Source organism: Metopolophium dirhodum, chromosome 1, assembly GCF_019925205.1.
Source record: "Metopolophium dirhodum isolate CAU chromosome 1, ASM1992520v1, whole genome shotgun sequence".
NCBI lineage: Eukaryota > Metazoa > Arthropoda > Insecta > Hemiptera > Aphididae > Metopolophium > Metopolophium dirhodum.
In genome coordinates, this window is record NC_083560.1 from 22,831,191 (window position 1) to 22,851,159 (window position 19,969).

A 19,969-nucleotide genomic window follows, 5' to 3' on the forward strand; every position below is an offset into this window, starting at 1 on the left:
TAAAATAAAACAATTTAAATAAATCACAAAGCTTGTTCGATGGAAAACTTGTTCAATTGGTACTAGGAATTTCAATGACCGATTGACAATTAATTTTTTTTTTTATAAATTTATATCTTTAGCATTGCACTTTACGGGTGACGTTGGTATTAATATAGTTACCTAATAAATTGTTATTTCAATATTCATATAATACTAATTTATCTGGTATTAATAATATTTTGTTTTCAATTATTTTCCTAATTTTCTATTAATTTAAATTAAATTAAATATTTAAAAATATATTTTATACTATAAGGTGTTGTGTTATGTATATGTCTATAAGTTGTAACAATAAGCAAAATTATAGGAGGCCTGGGTCCCAGGCAGAGCTTAGCCCAAGATGTATATAACAAATACAATTGTTTATATTATCACATAGTGTATTTTTTAAATATAATTATAATAATATGCATTTTATAAAATGTATAAGAATTGTTTTAGTCAACATAACTAAAACCAAGGTGTATTTATGTGTACACAGTGGTAAGTGATCATAAGTGTACGGTTTTTATAAAAAGAGGCATAAATTAATTTTTGTTGGTTTTCAGTAGACACAAATAGCCTTAAAAACATTATTTTTTTAGTAAATTGTATTTTAATTTTTGTTTTATTTATAATTGTTAACATTTTTTGGTATGTAAATAAGTATAGAATTGTAAACTGTTATAATATGCAGGTATAAAATACAAATAACATAAATATATTAGTTTAATGCAATAATAAAAATAAAATATTTATAAACGACTTATGCCTTTTTGCATAACATACTATTACTGTGAAAACAAACCCTTGTTCGACCACAAAAGCGATACCATTCAATTGAGCGTAAAATTTCCCACAAAATAAATGTGAAAAAAAAATGTCAAAATATGACTTGTATCCCTTATCATAGAAACTGTCCAAGTGTGTGTGACTAGCATATAAATAAAGAGCGGATCGCTTTAACACATGAACAAACATAGAATTTGATTTGTCAGTACAATTTGTTTTTCAAAGGTAGGAAAACTTATGTAGAATCTTGTATTCAATTTTCAAATCTTAGATATATAAACAGAACAATTCTTATGAATTTCTAACTCAAAATAATTTACAAATATCAAAATTCTAACTTTAGACGCTCATAAAAAATATTGTGGATTTAAACTCAACTTTTTTTTAAATTTCCACTCAAAATAAATGGTTATTGAAAATATGTAAACTCCCATAAGTACAATTTATAGAGCATGATAAATATAACTCATATAACCCCTAGTTCTAGTGATAATACACTCAAAATAAAAAAAACACATCATTGTAAAATCAATATAATTAAAATTAGTATAAAATTCTATGATAGAAAGAATGTAAAAACATGTGATTATAAAAAAGTGAATAAACAAAAAAAAACAAATAAAAAATATGTTAAACTTCTAATGTATTAACATTTGTTATTACGAAATCTACAGACGACGCTCAGTAATAAAAATATTATTTTTTCTGTGGATATATCAGCACCATCAATACATTTCCATATGCAGATTTGTTGTAATTTTCTATTGTAAATGTCTTAAATATAGTTGCTACATAATAAAAGTAGAATAAAATATGATATAATATTATTACGATCTTTATTATAATGATACAATTATCACTTACAAAGTAAGTTCATTTACCTGAGAGTACAATGTATTTGGTGGATATTAAAACGGTGTGACAGTACGGTCACCTTCATATGTTGAATCTTGTGAGAGTAATCCATCCACCTGCGAATGAAACTCATTCATTATGTAACTGTCCTGGGATAAATCAGGCTGAGATAATCCAGGTTGCGAAAGACTGAATCCAGACTGAGACATACTCTAAAAAATGCACGTGTAAGTAAAAGCACAATAGAATTTGTTGATATTAGTGAGTGCAAATTAAATACCTGTGACATGTTCTGACTGTATGGCTGAAGAACATCTTGAGTAATTGAGGCCAGTGGCGAAGCACAGATTTCATTTGATTTTTGATTTTTCTGATTTGCTTTAGTCTTCAGACGACCATTAGTCATTGGCAGATGGTTAGTATGTATATCCTGGCGATCTATACACATTTTTTATTTACTTAACTAGATCTTACAATTATAAAGGTACCAATATTTACAAAAATATTGTAGGATTGAAAGCATTTAGAAAATACTAAATATATGAACTTACTTTTAACAGATTGTTGATTAAAGAATCTGGTGGGAGCCATTGGATTCATATTCATCATCATGCCAACAGGTATCCCGCCAATTTGTAGTTCAGATCTGAAATGTGGCATAATAAACGTTGATGGATCATCATTACGAGTATTAAAATCCAAACCCATTTCAACAGCAGGACCTATAAACACAGTATTTTTTAAAGATTATAAATATTAACTTTTTTAAAAGAAAATCATTCTTTTTAGTTTTAACGTTCTGAATTTATTGTAAACATACAATGAACTGAAAGATAATTTATAGTACCTGGTCTTGGAAAATATTGAGGTGTACCATGAATTGGAACATTTCCTTGATTTCTACGGTAATAAACACAACCAGGGATCAAAGTTTCACGAGCATCATACATTTGAGTTGACATGAAATATGATCCTGGATTAGTTGTACTCCCCAACTGTTTGGGTTTAGGCAGTTGAATAAGAGATTCTTTCAAATTATTCAATGGTCCTTCTACCAATACATTTTTTGCTTTATAGTAGTTCAACAGATGATTCCATAATTGTTTCTAAAATAAAATTCCAATCAGTTAAAAGGATAAATAATGAGTTCTACTCAATATACTTTTGATAAAACTTTTGGATTTCCAACAATTAATAACCCATATTTAGCTCTAGTCAGTGCAACATTTAATCGCCTGGGATCGCTGAGAAAACCAATTCCCTGATTTTCGTTGGAACGCACACATGACATAATAATAAAATCTTTTTCCCGACCCTGAAATGCGTCAACACTAGCTATTTCGATTTCTTGATATAATTTAGATGGAAGAGGGGCTTGATATTGCATGTATTGTACCTAAATGAGCATTACAACATTATTACATAATATAAATTATTAATAGATCATTAATAAACATACCATATGAATTTGACTTACCAAGTATGCACGTTGTCCTTCATATGGTGTGATAATTCCTATTTGATCAGGTCTCACACCACATCTCAAAAACCTAGTGGCAATTTGTTCAACATTAGCAGCTTCTGTTCTATTTAAATATGATGTTCCTGAACCTGCTATTTCTTCATGGCCTAGTGTCGCATAAAATAACATAGGTTCATCTGCCACCGGCCACGGAAACTCAATTTTTCTTAACTTCCTATCATCTACATTCATATAATAATAATAAATTAATATACCATAGTACTGTTAATATGATATTGTTATTACCAGCACAAACTCCATTTTGCAATGAACCTTCATAAAAGAAATTTGAAGAAAATCGTGATAGTTCTGGATGCATTCTATACTGAACTTCCAACCTGAATGGACGAATACCCAAAACTATAAGACGCTCAAAAAGAGATTGAGTCAACCCAGCATTAGCAGCTTTTTTACATGTTACCACAGGCCCAAGTTGACAATGGTCTCCAACCAGAATTAACTTAAAAAAGAAATAAATTAATAAAATAATAAAAACTATAAAATAAATAATTATTTTAATTACCTGTTGTACTCCATGCACAACTGGCACCATACATTCAGGTTCTGTAGCTTGCACACTTTCATCTATTAAGATTGAATGAAATTTAAATTGCATTAAACGTGGATCACCGGCTCCAACACATGTAGTACAAATTACATCTGCGGCTTTAAGTAATTCTTGTTCAGCTACTTTTTTCAGAACACTATACCTCTTTTCATCGGCCATTGACAATTCACCAGTCTCATCTTTCAACTGTTGTAGCTTTTGAAGCACATCATTGCTTATTAAAGAAGATACAATTAGTACATACAAATTCACAGCACTAAAAATATAATAAAATCAATTACCATGGCACCTTTCGGATCTGGTTATGAAGAGCTAAAAACGAAACTGGAGAATCAATAGATTCACGAGATTTAGCACACAATCGGACAACCTAAAATCAATTATATTAATAAAAACCAATATAACTTATATCAAAACATCATACTTTTAAGCCAGTTCTATGAATTTTTTCTGTTAGTTGATCCACTGCGATATTTGAAGGAGCACATACCAATACTGGTCCACCATTAATTGTCACTAATTGGTAAATAATCGTAGCAGAAGTCACTGTTTTACCAGTTCCTGGGGGTCCTTGGATTAAAGACAGAGGCCGTTGTACAGCATGCTTAACTGCTTTTACCTATGATTAGCAAATATAACATAGGTACGTCAGAGCAAAAATTCACATTTTCAAGAATTGACTATTGGGTAATTACTTGTGATCTGTTTAAATCTGGTAAGTTTGGTGCCGAGAAATGTTTTGGCATATTTGACCTAAAAATTAGATCATCAAACTCGTGCCCCAGCAGTTTGTGGTATATATATGACGACATTGATGATTCATCTGTAGCAAATCTATTCAATGAACACTGCATTCTAAGTAATGAAAAATAAAATATTTATTACTATATAAACAGTAACCGGTATATTTTAGTATTTAACTTCTTCTAAACTTACCTGTCAAAAGATGTAGATTTCCATATATAATCTACCTTATAATTTGATGTTATTTCAGTTGGTACACCTTTGTTACTTTTTAGTTCTAAGCCAACGCCTTCTCCATAATTGTCAGGTATTTTAATAACATGACCAATTCCACCCCAAGGATTTTCACCTGTCAATCTCAAACGCAGTTCGTCATCATACATCAAGCGCATATCACCATCAGTCTTGGCTAGATGGAAATGGGCAACAACTTTTTTATTTAATCCAACATCCCAGCGTACAGTAATGTTTTCTTGAGTCCGAGATTCTTTTAGATGTTTATCATTGTCTGCTACTAATTTCACCAATGATCCAAATACGTTTCTATAGTGACATCCATCTTTGTATCTGAGTAAAACAATTTGTTGCTCTTCATCTATACCTGATTTGTCAATATCATTAATTGTTGCCTCGTTATTGTGTCTCCATAGTTCTTCAAGCTGAGAGATTTGAGTAGCACTGACATTTCGAGAACGCAATTGATCAGTTTCATTTGGTACTTTAACAAGCCAAGTCAAAAAACATCGTTCAGCAATCAATGGTTTCCATTGTTCTTGATCCCTAATAAATTGATAATAAATACATTTTAAATATTAGTTTATGTTAATAACTTATAATAATTAGTATTACCAGTTCAGATCTTTTAAAGTATTTTGTGTAGAACATGGTTGTCTGCATAGCACAATGATCACTGAGTCTCCTTTGGCGGTTACGAATCCAAGCACAAACACATTTTTTACACCACACGAATAGCACTCTAATGCAGTTTCACCCAATGGGCCATCTTTATGGAATGTAACCTCCTTATGATTGGCCCGAACCAAATGATTAATAATATGTGATCCAGAAGTATTTCCGCGACCATTACAAAACCATTTTTTGCAAATATTACACATGACTATACATCCAGGATCATGAATACCACAATATTTGCATGCATAATATGGCAATTCCTAAATAGTATTAGAATTATATTAATACATTACTAGATTAGGTATTATATAATTTTATACAAATAAGATGTTGGTATGAATGGTAATGAGGTGCATTAGTTATTTATTTGATATTATTTCTAAATTTAATGAATTCCTAAAATAAATGTTTACTTAAATTTAACATTTTAACTTGTAATATGCACTGATAAAGTTAAAAAACTCAACAATACTTTTAAATAAGTAAAAAATAAATGCTCAATACAAAGCTTATAAGTTGATTTAAATAATATGTAAACCATGTATACATTATACTACAATAATTATAAAAAACATAAATAAAACTAGGGATATCAATATTTTAAATTTTTTATAACACTAAAATTAATTTTTCCTGGGTGGTAATTATACACAAAAATATTACCTCGTTAAAAAATGAATCTTCTTCTTCTTTATCCTTGAACTTCAATTCGCCAATTGTCTTAGTGACTGTAATGACATTAGTGTCATTTTTATCAATTTCATCACTCAGAAATTGCATCTGTAAATGCGAAATAGATGTAAAAAATAAATAAATAGAAAAACAACAAATTGTAACAAGATTTTAATTTTGTCATAAATGGGGTGATTATTGTTCATACTCTATGTGCCAATGATGGCGATTCCAATTGAGACATTGGCGGTTGGCTTTGGGATGGCAATGTGAAGTCGGTAAACTCAAACTCGCTGCCCTGGGTATCTGCGCAAATGGTATCAGCCTCATCGCTCTGGGTATCTTCGCCAATTATGTCGACCTCATCGGTCTCCAAGAATACCAAGTCCTGTGAACTCGGTTCGTATATGTCGATGCTCATTGTAAATTTTGCGGTCCTTGGGCAGTTTCAATTTAGGTTTAGGCGAGCGGTGACCATACGTCTCGGTTGGGGGAGTAAAGCCCCGGAGCTATGTGAATCTAGAATTAATAAATAGGAATGTCAAACACATACGTCTCACAAGGTAGTTTTCAGGGCTATAACTGATCGGAAACTGCAAGCACCGTCAATCCCGGTCATTGGAAACGAACCAGACAGCAGTGCCAAACCTATTCGAGGGGGGCACTGTAAAAATACAATGGAACTAAAAAAAATGAAAACACGTCACGAAATCCACAACAATAAGTTATATACTTGTAGGTTAGATATATAATATACTCTGTCTCAAAAGAGAACAATCATTTTTCGTGATTAGCACGTCAAGACTCAAGAATCACGTGATCACACTAACACCAGGTCGTTGACGAAAATCAGTTTGCCAATTGTGGTTTTGAGACAGGATATAATAGTGTCGACGTGAAAACACTGTACACGCGCACTCAAGGACTTTACTACTGATAAAAACGCCACGTTGACATTGTGTCCACGGTTATCTATTAAGGTTGGAGCACGGCACGTTATCACATGTTGAAGTGGGTTAGGTTAGCAGGTACTTTGCAGCTTACATAAAACATTCTATCATTTTACTAGTATATATCGAAAGCCGATAACGTGGGACGTAAGTAGATAACACACGAGGACGTCCCGAAATACAGAGACAAATCATGGTGGGGAGGGTGCGTGCTTGATTCATTAATTTGCCAACTCTACAAAAATGTACGAATACCACGAATAATATTTTTTAATTACAAAAACTAACTAAAATCGTTATTCTCTGTATAAATATCAAATTTGAACTTAAAATATCTAGGTATATATTTTAAAAAATTGTGTTTATATAATTTCTAGTTGTTTGGTTTATGTATGAAACGAGAAACTTTGTTTTAAATTCTCAATCTTTCACTATAAAGATTTAACATTTTATAAATATTTAACTATTAAATAATCTGCAAATTTTCGTGATTTTGACGAGTCTTGTCAAAATATGAATTTTAAATGCTTATAAAAAGTTGTTGCTTATGTACTTTTTTTTGTTTTTTTTTTAACTGCTATTAAAACAACTTAAAGGAACCTTGTATTAAATATCATTCTTTTTGACCCTGCGAAAGTTTTTCAGTTATTCATTTTTGAATTACAAAAAAAGAAAATAGTTAATTTATAGGTAATTTGCCGATAATTGTGTTCTACAGAAGTACTACTTCCTAACATTCGTATACATAGGCAAAGTAAAAATAAATAAATATTGTGTTGAAAGTACGCGTGGATGAAGTTATACATCTTTCGTAGTTGTGTGATTTGTTTGATTTATTGATATCTCTGACTACTAAACAAATTGTTTTTAAAATAATATATTATAAAAGATCTTTGGCATTAAAATCAGTTGGTTTCCTGTAACCAGAAATTAATTTCGATTATCGATATATTAATATTATCAATATCTAAATTTCCGAAAAAAAGTTCGCGACATACCTAGATATTGAATCGATATACCGATATCGTTGAAGAAACCTTATAAATATTTATTTATAAGTCAAAATATGGCCGTCAGTAGCATATGCGCAAACCGGTGTACTCTGAACTTGAATATAGAATTGTATATTATAAAATATAAAAACGAGTATAAATATTGTTTTATTTTAAGGTTCTGTTTTGCGAAAATCTTATAAATAGTAAGTCTTCCGTCATTTGAAAAAAAAAGCGGTTATTGACTATAAAAGATAATTTGCCTTAATATTAATGGGAATTTGAGGTTTAAAATAAAATTATTTACCCTGAACAATTTTTAATTAAGAAAACAGCAGAGAGTCTTTGAGTGTTTGTTTTGATTTCAAAAGCTAATAAAGATAAAATCGAATTAAGTTACATTTATGGTTATTTTATTTTGTCGTGTCTTCAAAACACCAACAAATAAAATTGACTAAATACCAAATACACGCATTTTTAAGTGTGATTAATTTTTTTTAATTTTAAGAATGGTGGTTACAATCTCATCTACCATAATTTTAATTGTACCTATATTAATATATTTTTGAAACAAAACTAATACATATTAATTATTAGTTATTACTAACTACACACATTATTATTTTGTGTTTGATTATTATTTAACTTGCCCACAATATTATTTTCTGTATATTTAACTGAATACTTTTAGTTATTATTTTAATTTATTTTACAGCATATTTATATACATAAACAGTTTATTATATTTTGAAATTATATCAATTTATAAACAAAGATGAATTTATGTCATATGACACAAAGACTTGCAAAGATTATTTTCAATAAATTATAGAGTTTAATAAAAATCAAACCATGGTAAATTAACTTATAATGTGCCGTGATTTAAAAAAATATAAATTATATCTTATATTTTGTGGTAAAGAATATAAAAAAAAACTGTTTTATATTTAATTTACTTGAAATTAGTTAGTTAAAAATGCATTTGTCAATTTCTAATATTTGATAGTTACATTATGCTCCATAAATATATAATATTACACTTAGTATTATTATATAATATAAATATAATTGAAGTTACCTTTTTAATTACTGATGTATATAATATTTAGTTCTAAACCTTGAAAATGTTATGAATGTATACAATTTTTTAAAACAATTTTGGTACAATACATCAACCTGGTTGTCAAAATAGCCATCCTGTAATTTCTATATTCCTTGGAACATTTCAACAATTATATTTTCTTCTAACAATGTAAACATCCGAAATTTCCGAAATTTGGTAATGGTTCAGTCAATAATGATAAGCTATTGGTGGGTACTATTAGTTGTGATGTTTATAAAAACATTTTTGGAAGTAATACTGATGTACTACCCTCCAAAAACTGAAAAATTATTTAGATTTAATTTCAGAATATGATGATTGAGACAAAGAAGATTTAATTGACAATAATTATAAATTACCAGATCGTGTGGAAACTGTAATTTATTATGCATCTTAATATTTGTGTCGTCGTCAACTTAAGTTTACAAAGTGCAAGACTTGTCTTAATTCCTTTCTAACCAACCTAAACACATTTAATTTAGCTGTGGCAGAATTTTGAAATACCTATGAAAAAAAGGTTATCTACCGGGTTATTTATTGAATTCCAATCTTTATTTATATGACATTTTTTTAAATACTGACAATTTTTTTTAAAAAAAAGTTATATCATATTCAAAATATTATAAAAAAAACATAGACATTATTATAAATATGAACTTAAAAATTCCATACAATGACCATAAAAGTAGTGTTAGGTATAGAAAATTTCTTACACTATTATATTCGTATGAGAATGAGATAATATCAATGGGAACAAAACTGTTCATGTAAACAAACTCAAGAGACAATAAAAAAGAATTTAAAGTACCTAAGTATATGTTACATAAGCACTAACTTATGTAACATATCCATTTATATTATAATTTAACCTTAAAATTTGATTATTATGTATAACATTTTTCATTGACAAATATTGTATATTCTGACATTGTTATTATTATCATGGCTCGGAACTTTAAGCATTTGCATATTTGTTTAGAAAGCATATTGGAATCCTGATTTGATGTAAAATTTGATCTATAGTAGGTATATCTCATATACAAAAATTTTTGTTTCATAATTTAGCATAATTTGTTATTTTTTGTACAAATTTACATATTTTAGGTTTAAGAATATCTATATGCATATTTCAAGGATTAAACAAAAACAAATTTTTTTTTTTTAGAAATAGCATCAAGTATCTTGGAAATGACTGAATAATCTGGTTTAGATATGTCTAAATTCATAAGTCTGTAATTTAATGGTGGCTCAACTATAAGTGGTAAAGAGAATGGTGTACATGCTATAATGAAAAACGAAAAAAAAAAGTACGGTAGTGTATGATTTTTTCACTATGCTTTACATCAGCGTTTCCCAAACCATGGGTCGTGAAATTTTTTTGATGGGTCGCGACTCGCAGTTACGATTAGTTATTTTAGTCGTAAATTGATAAATAGTATAAATAACTAGTATTGTAGAATAAATGACGTAAAGTTATTACGATTATGGAATTTTTTTTATCTTATCGGTAAATGTGCTAATGACTAGTGACTAGTCGATGCGATCAGTCTCGGTCGTTTGTCCATAATCCATAATGTGCAGTTGAGCAACGAGCGGTACATCGAGACTACGCAAATTTTAAGTTTACGATTAAAAACACATTTTTAACTATTTTAACAAATTTTTACTTAATGGATAAATTTATAATTCGTAATACTACAGCCAGTGGTACTAGCCAATCAGTTCCATCAGGCAGTTCAGTACAAAACAAGAAAACATCAGGTAACCTTAGTTTTAGTACAGGTTTTATTAAATTTGGATTTCGACGTTATGAAAATAATAAAATGGTTCAACCACAATGCGTTGTATGTGGAGAAATTTTAGCCAATGAAAGTTTAAAACCCTCCAAATTAAAAAGGCATCTTGATACCAAACACCCATTTTTTTTTGGGGGGGGGGGGGGGTCGCGTACCTAATAAAGATTAAATTTAAGGGTCGCCATTGCAAAAAGGTTGGGAAACGCTGCTTTACATAAACTTTATTTAGTAATAAATTATGAAAACTCAATATCCAAAATCATAAAAAGGTAGGTACTACCTACTGGTACTATCAAAGGAATTATTTAGAAAAAGTATTTTGAGAACACGGCTGATTCCCAATATACTATTATTCTGTGAGACATGTTGGTTTGAAAAGAATAAATTAACGCAAATGTATGAGTTTATTTAACAATAATTCTGGGTGTTGTTTTCTAATAATTAGTTTAAAAATAATTGTTCATTATTCTACTATACCTATTAGAACCAATTGTTGATAAATTACAAGGTATAAATATAAATCTCCATACTGTGCACAACTTTGTTAAAACCAAGGTTGGGCAAGTTAATAATTTTTTTTAACTCAGTTAAGTTAAGTTAATATGCACCAATAACAAAAAGTTAAAAGTTAAAAGTTAATTTAACTTTAGGTTAACTCAGTTTAGTTAAAAGTTAATACACACTTTTTGTTAACTTTTTGTTAAGTTAAAAAAAAGTTAATTTGTTTATACAACGTTTGCGAACTTAATTTTTTTCCAGCACAAAACTAAATTATAGTATATAGTGTTAATACTTCATACAGTATTTCCATATAAGTTAGAATCAAATGATATACATTTTTAACTTTAAACAATTTACGATACATATTTTTTGACATGAAAACAAAATAGACTGAAATAGTGAAATATTATAAAATTAAAAATAAAATAAATGAACTGAACTTACTTCTAAAAATGAAAAATTAACTCGTTAATTTCACGTTAATTAAGAAAGAAATTTAGTAAGTTAGCAGTTAAGGTAATGGAAAGCCAAAAGTAACTAGTTAAGTTAAAAAGTTAAAATTAAATTAACTTTTTAACTTAACTTTAACTTTTTAACTCGTTAATGCCCAGCCTTGGTTAAAACTAAACTATTAAGGATATTGAGAAAACAGCAAAGAGTATTTAAAAAAAATATTTTTGAAGAGATTTCTAAATGTCAATCATCAAAGTTAAAGTTCAAATTATAATTCTTCATCTACCTATTGAAGATTATTACAGTGTCCATATTTTTACCATATTTAAACTCTATACTTAATAAAATAACCTCATTATATAAAGTTCTAGTAGTTCTACTAGATTTAATCAAAACAAAGCGACACATTTCAAATTATGTTGGTTGTTTTCTAGTGAACTAGCTAGTTAAATTGGAAAAAAATAAATATCTTGAAACAGGTAGGTATTTGAAGATATTGAAAATCATTTCAAAATACCTACAAAATTTCAAAACGAACAATTTGATTTGGTATGATTATAGGCAATTAAAATAAAAACTAATATTCATAACACAACACAAGACTATCTACTTAAAATTAGGTATTAAAATAATGTGAATTTTTTCCTGAAGTCAAACATTGTATATTAATATACATTATAAGATACCTAACAATTTGTACTGTAGAAAATACATTTAATATCTAGGTACTTTGCGCAGAAGAGTTAAGACAACTACTACGAGTGATGCAAGGCTCGATGTATTAGTACCTATTTTAATTACCACAGAATACCTATTATAATATATTGCATTCAGGTTTTTTGAAGTTAATGTTTACATAATTAAATGCCATATTTATTCCTTGTTCTTTTTCAAGAAATACCAACTCAGTACCTACATATTATAATGGTATAAATAAGATTAGGAACCTAGTTCAACTATTCGTCCCTCCCCCGAAATTTACTCTATGAGTGCCATTGAATTAGGACCGCAATTATAGGTTACTGTGTTAGCAGTAATACTAATGATGATACACCTACAATAAAATAGTGTACGATGCCGCGATGAGGACTATCCCGTTTTACTACTGGCTGAGTGGTAGTCGTAGTTCCAACGGCCGAGAGTCAGCACTTCACAATTCCACTGACGTCGTGTGGAACGCGAGAACAGCACGGGACGATACACTCGCAATTCGTGACGGCGTAGCAGCAAAACGGCGATCAATAGCGCAATATTTAAGAACACAATTAAAAGCCGAACGCACGTGACACTACGGAGAAACGAAAATATCGACGATCACAGCCGCTCTCTGGAAAGAGTCTAGAGAGTTGTGAATTTGTGATAGAATCGAACGAAAACACGGTACACGCGGATATAGTGGATACTCAACAACGTACGTAAGTGGGTGACAGCCGACAGGTGTCTCGATCACGGACAAGATAAGATAATATTGTCCGTGGTAACGATTTAAAAAATACAGGTTGCACATCGGGAGAGTGATAAGCATTTGTCCAAAAAATGATAAGAGGGGTTATACTGCGGTTACCCTGTGACAACTACTTGAGGTTGACTTGCATAGCAAGCACGATTTAAGATATTAATACATCTTAAATCGTGCTTATGAATAATTATGATCATTATAAAAAATATTTCAACTATTGGCAAAACAAATTAACACTGGGATCGCTGTCGACGACTATCGTACTGATGGTTAGACGGGTTCCCCCCTACGTAGAGTCGGGACTCGAGTCGGGAGATTGTATTAATTTTACCGACATTTCGCATACATTTTGTCTTAAGTGAAGTGTATTTAAATGCATTTGATAATATTAGTAGAAATTTTACTTACCAACGTATACAGTTAGCTATAAAAGCGTATAAAGTTTCGATAACAAAATTAATTTATTATAAAAAGTAAAATAACCAATATAAAATTATATCTATATGTCGTAACCACTTCGTGAAATCGAACTTTTCATGAAAAGATGACCATTTCATGAAATGGAAACGGATATTTCACAATTCGTGAAATTCGAAAATATTTCACAAAATGCCCAAAATGGTCACTTTTTCATGAAGTGGTAATATTTTTCACAATCTGGTCGTTCACTTTGTGTAGGTAGTGGAATACAACATTCATTGCACACGTCATGTTTGATTATAACCTGCGTGCGCAAAAAAAAAGTTGTTCGACTTACGAGGAACAGAGTATAGTACCTACCTAAAATAAACTAATTTACTAACAATATAAATATTATATATCATATGTAATATATTTAGTAATATACGCTGGCAAATTGTATTTGCTTCGTTTTTCATATACATTGATTATATTATACATTTTCGATGATATAAAAAAAATTAACAAATTTAATACATTAATTGCATTGAGCCACATAACATAATAATATATAATATAATATAATATATTATATTGTGGAACAAGTAGGTAGGTTAGGTACTTTTGGTACCTTCTCGTCTCCCCCCCCCCCCCCCCCCCCAACCATAATTATACCAAAAGAACATTGAATTTTTATTTATCACAGAGAATAAAGAAAAATATAAAAGAAATAATCCCTATCCTCGTAAAATCAATATACAAATTTATTATAGCGATCAAAACCTTGAAGTCTGTTTATTATTAAATGTGATATAAATGGATAGATGTGACGTTTGTTTTCGTAATAAAGATTTAAATATTAAAGTCTAAAGGTAGGCAAAATTCTACCAAGGTTATTTTTCATTAATAAATTGTAAAATGTAGTATAGGTATTCTAATATAAAGTCCCTTACCATTGCACCCTAGACATAAAAAAAATAACTGAATTAAATAAATATAATACTATTTTTTATTCAAATAGATAGTAAAATGAATAAAAACGGGCTAACTAGGTGTTACAGGTTAGTAATTTAATGGATATAGGTACATTATAAGTGTAACAAATAAATATGGAGAGTAAGAATATAATGTCATTGAAACATAATGTGTGATCATTGGATGGATATTACATATTGTAATATATTATATATTATACAGGATCTAACGGAAATACCTGCAGATTAAAAATAAACAATTGATACTAGTTTAACGTATACAAAACATTATGAAAATGATATGGATATTAAATATTTTTAGATTTACTTATGTCTTAAAATTCCCAAATAGAATATTAAAAATTAGGTTATTACATTGGATTTATAAAATAGTTTTTTTTAACTTTTCCAAAATCAATTTAATACCTTTCAATATATTTCATTCCAGTATTAAAAATAAAAATAAAAATTGTTATAATTTACTTGCAACGTCATTATCGTCTATAAATTATATAAGCATATAAAAAAAAATAATTTTAAATATTGATTAGAACATAATGTTATTTCATCCTTTGTCATATCATACCTATTAATATTATGTAGTTGTAGTTGATTAATAGTTTTTATATTACAAAATATTTATGCCTTTTGGCTTTTATTATGAGATCAATTCGTTGCAACTATTGCATGTAGGTAAAACTTTGATAGTCAATAATAAAGACGTTTACAAACTTTTGTTAGGTTTCAGATAAAAATTATGATCATACATTCATTTTTAAATTCCAGTTATACCTACTTATTATATTAGTCCACTATTTTTTCTTTATGTTATATATGGCCCAATTTAAAATAATATATATATTTTATTGCTAATATTTTTAACTCATAACATAATTTCTATTATTTTAACTGTTTGTATTAAATTATTTTGTTATATTGTATTCTTATCTTACTGTATTCTTACGTGGAACTTAGTTTTTTTATCATCCATTAATGAACGTATCAGGAATTCAAATTTGTATATAAAAAAGTGTTTTGATAATTTTTTAGGTAAAAAAAAAAGTGTCGCACCTTCCCTGCTACCGGGCCAAGTGCCGCATAAACTAATGAAAATCTTCAAAGGAATTCCGTAGAAAGAAATTCAATTATTTTGATTTTATCAAGATTTGATAGACCATCAGTTTTTTTAATTTATAGTTAATATACATATTAGTTTTTTTTTAAGTTTTGGTTGATATAATGTTAACACATATTCAAAATTTAATTGTCAACTATTTACATATTTAAAAATTAATATTTGTAACTCATAAATATTTTAGTCACAAACAATGTTTATAAAATCTTTTTAACTATTTAACAAAATAAGGCATGTCGCACCACATTCCCCGTGTGGAACTTATTTACACGGGGGAAATGCATAATCGGCTAATACTCATTTGCATCATGATCATACAATTAGCATAATTCATAAATGAAATAGTATTATAGGTAAATATAAAATGACATTTATTTAACTAATTTGAAATTATTTTGAGCAATTTAGGCGGGTTAACTAGACCGCTGAATTATCGTCGAATTAAAAAAATACGATTAAATAACTGATTAAGTTTTTAAATAGTGATAACTGCTGTGTTTGATATTCTAAAGTGTAACCAACATTTTACAACATTCGATTACTATTAAACTTCGTAATTTTCAAGAAATCAACTTTAAAATTGAAAGATTGTATTTTTTATAATCCTTATTAGGCACAGCTCCGTTAGGCTCTTACCCCACCTGACCTTACTTGGTTCTAACCTATAACTCCGAAGTAGATGTTGCTCGTAAAGTTAAAACTATGTGACAACGAATATTTACTATAAGTACGCAAATTAGTGAACGAGATTGGTTTTACGTATTTTTTTAAATACTTTTCTACAGTACAATTTGTCCTAACTTTTTCCTGTTACTCGAATCACTTACATCATCTAAAGTTAATGTTGTAGGGAAATATTAGTGTGCTAACCACAGAAATAAAAGAGGCACGGGGTAGATAATGTTAGTTATGACAGATGTATGTCATGTATGGGCATTTTAAATTACAAACTAACCTAACTAGTTCTATCAAATAATAAAACTTTTATTTACCTACCAAATAGTTTTTTTGGACCTTTAAATTACATAGGTATTGTATACCAAAACTATTTACGTAGTAAAAAATTAAAAGAAAATACCTTGAAACTTTCTTCAAACAAAGAAAGTTCAGCCAAGAGATTAGTTATAGAATTAGTTAAAGTATCTTGAGGTTTATAATCAGGTGTTGTTTGTATGCAAAGTTCAAATTTATGTTCAAATGGATGTGGTTGTTTATATCCGGCAAAAAGTACATTAGGGTCTTTAAGTAGTCGGCTAAATTAATAAAATAATAGATTATAAACACAATGATGATAATGGGTAACTATGACAATTACAAAGTAGTACACACTTCCTGATCATGTTTCCCAAAGTATGATCTTCTTTGTTGACTGTACTTAACAATTTGTGCATATACCAATTAGCACAGACAAGTTAACAAGTAGGTTACCTAAAACCGAAATCAAATATGTCTATTTGTTGTTGTGCTACAGTATAGTTATCAGTTATAAAGTTAAAAAATCCAAAAATATAATATTTTGTACTTACCTCCATAACATGTAGGTACTATGACAATGTTATGTCATCAATAAATATTATTTTTTATGGAGTGTATAATATATATTAATGTGAAGTACATTTAGTATAATATAGTTTTATCTACTATAAGAAAACTAGAAAGTACCTATATAAGCTAAATGAGTTACTGTTGAACGATTTTCTCTAAATCAATGTTATTAATTTATAAAATAAACCATTTGAACCCAATAGGTGTAAATTGATAATTCATAATCATAGTAAATATTTTTGAGAGCATCAAAGTATTTGAAATACAACAGTAATTTATTATAGAGAAACGATTGCCCTTTTTAAATATTTGTAAGATAGTTTTTCATGAAAAAAATATTACTGCCCAGCTAAGGATTGTTTAAAAATATAACTAATTCAAGATAATTTAATTAAAAATTTTTTTGTATTAGAATAATTATTATAATAGTAGATAAATAGATGATTTATATTTTTTCTATTTTCTACCTAACCATATAATATTTTTAGGAAAAAATATACGATTTCTTTAACTTGCTGTGGGTAATCAACTCATTGAGGCCGCATTATTGTACATAGAACTTTTAAGATCTAATATTTAGGATTTATTTTACATAACACAATATTTACTTTAAATTAATATGCAAAATTGTTTTAATTACCGTGCACTGTTTTTAGTTTTAGATGAATATTATTAATGGACGTTCTATTGTTCATTCACAACAGTAATGAGTGTTACTTTAATATCCCTGACATGTCTCTAATTACAATTCACTTGGATGATGCTATTATAGAACGTTATGAAGATAATGATTAGTTTTTATTTAGCCAAGTGCTAAATATTCGTCAAGGTAGTGTTAAACTAGTGTCTATCAGTTAATAATAAAAAAAAATGATTGTGTAAAAAAATACTTTGGTATTAAGATTTGTATTTAAGTATTTACTATGTTTTAAATTACATTAATAATAAAAATATCAATTATTTTAATATATAAGAAACGGGAAAATAAATCAGCTCTGTTCATCCAATTGTAAAAATATTTTTTTATTTTAATTTAGCATTGTATTCAGTCATATTGAAACAAAATACACAACATTTGATTTATTTTAGGTACTAAAGTAATATCTGTAAAAATACAAATTTGATGTAATCTAATTCTAAATAAATGCTAACTTGAAAGGTAGGTAGTTAAGTCACAGAAGACATTAGCCAATTTGTATATACCATGACTACTTCTGACATATATACAATATTAAAATGTTAACATTAATACATATTTCTTCTACAGAAAAACACCCTTTTCTCTCTGTATTATATTAAAGCTTAACCCAATTTCCTGTGTTGCTTTACAATTGATTTTAGTCTACTAAAACTTACAGACTAAACTTAATTATTCATATTGTAACAATACATACGTATACATTTATTAATGTTTTTATTCTAATGTTTAGGTACTAAGAATCATACCCATGCCGTAACTTAATGTATATTGTATTTTTTAATTATTATAACTTTATAAATATATGGACAATTATTAATTGTATATAATGACTATGTGTTGGGTTAGTGAACTAATTTGGATATATGTCTTATCACATAAATTGCATTTTTTATGGCCTTTCACCACTATGACTTCTTCTATGTACTAGCATGCGAACAGCACTCATGACAAAGATTGCACTTGTACGGTTTTTTCGACTTCTAAATTGTATTTGTCATGAAGACACTTCTTACTTATTTTGCACTGGTATTCCTTTTCACAGTTGTGTATCTGTCCACCTGCAGTGATATGAAGATTATTAAAATTTTCTATAAGATGGTTACTATGAGCCTTTTTTTCATTTATACATCTTGACATTTCACCGGTATGACTTCTTCTATGATCTACCATACGACCAGCATTCATAAAAGGCTTGTAACAAAGTCTGCACTTGTACGGTTTTTTGACTTCAAATTTGTATTTGTCATTAAGACACTTCTTACTTATTTTGAACTGGTATTCCTTTTCAGAGTTGTGTACCTGTCCACCTGCAGTGATATGAAGATTATTAAAATTTTCTATAAGATTGATACTATGAGCCTCTTTTTCATTTATACGTCTTGGCGTGTAAATTTCCATTTCGGTTTTAAACACACAATCGTTAAATACCGTCTTATCTTTTTCAGTTTTAACTGTTGTATCAAATTCATTTATACTTTTTGTTTCTCTATTAACAATCCTGGAAATAAAATAATTTTAACAAATAAACTATATAAATAATAATTAATAAATAATTTACCAAAATTTACTGTTGTTATGTTTATATTTGTCAATATTGTTTCCAAAATCAGTAAATTCTTCTTGTATATGTTCAATGTTCTCTTCCATTTCATATTTAATAGAAACATCATGACTTACTAATTGTTGATTGTTATCAGTCTCAATTAAAATATTTGTATATTGTATATCTATATGTTTCTCCATTATGTTTTGATACTGAAAAATACATATAAATACGGTATAAGTAGGTTTTTGGAAACATTTAAGATAGAACTTCTTAATATAACATATCTTAATTCTTAGTATCTAGATATAATATAGTTTTCACATAGGAGTCA

The 19,969-nt window shown here is 28.3% G+C and overlaps 1 protein-coding gene across 1 annotated transcript; it reads right to left on the bottom strand.

The window, feature by feature from the left end:
• Nucleotides 1-1,338: 1,338 nt before the first annotated feature.
• LOC132934803 (regulator of nonsense transcripts 1-like) lies at nucleotides 1,339-13,317 on the bottom strand. Its single transcript, XM_061001164.1, has 17 exons — nucleotides 12,939-13,317; nucleotides 6,295-6,605; nucleotides 6,078-6,194; nucleotides 5,352-5,674; nucleotides 4,695-5,282; nucleotides 4,454-4,613; nucleotides 4,183-4,377; nucleotides 4,040-4,128; nucleotides 3,714-3,972; nucleotides 3,437-3,650; nucleotides 3,146-3,372; nucleotides 2,831-3,064; nucleotides 2,516-2,774; nucleotides 2,220-2,390; nucleotides 1,949-2,106; nucleotides 1,695-1,880; nucleotides 1,339-1,601 (listed from the first exon to the last, which is right to left on the bottom strand). The coding sequence occupies exons 2-16, from the start codon at nucleotides 6,505-6,507 to the stop codon at nucleotides 1,722-1,724; spliced, it is 3,366 nt and encodes a 1,121-aa protein (XP_060857147.1). The 5' UTR covers nucleotides 6,508-6,605; nucleotides 12,939-13,317; the 3' UTR covers nucleotides 1,339-1,601; nucleotides 1,695-1,721.
• Between the last annotated feature and the right edge of the window lie 6,652 nt (nucleotides 13,318-19,969).

Excerpts from the sequence above, each read along its gene's own strand:
- LOC132934803 (XM_061001164.1), bottom strand. The coding sequence starts at position 6,507 with ATGAGCATCGACATATACGAACCGAGTTCACAGGACTTGGTATTCTTG. Across the intron at positions 4,129-4,182 it reads TTCATAGAACTGGCTTAAAA|GTTGTCCGATTGTGTGCTAA; the intron begins GTATGATGTTTT and ends AATTGATTTTAG. Across the intron at positions 1,881-1,948 it reads ACAGTCAGAACATGTCACAG|AGTATGTCTCAGTCTGGATT; the intron begins GTATTTAATTTG and ends TGCATTTTTTAG.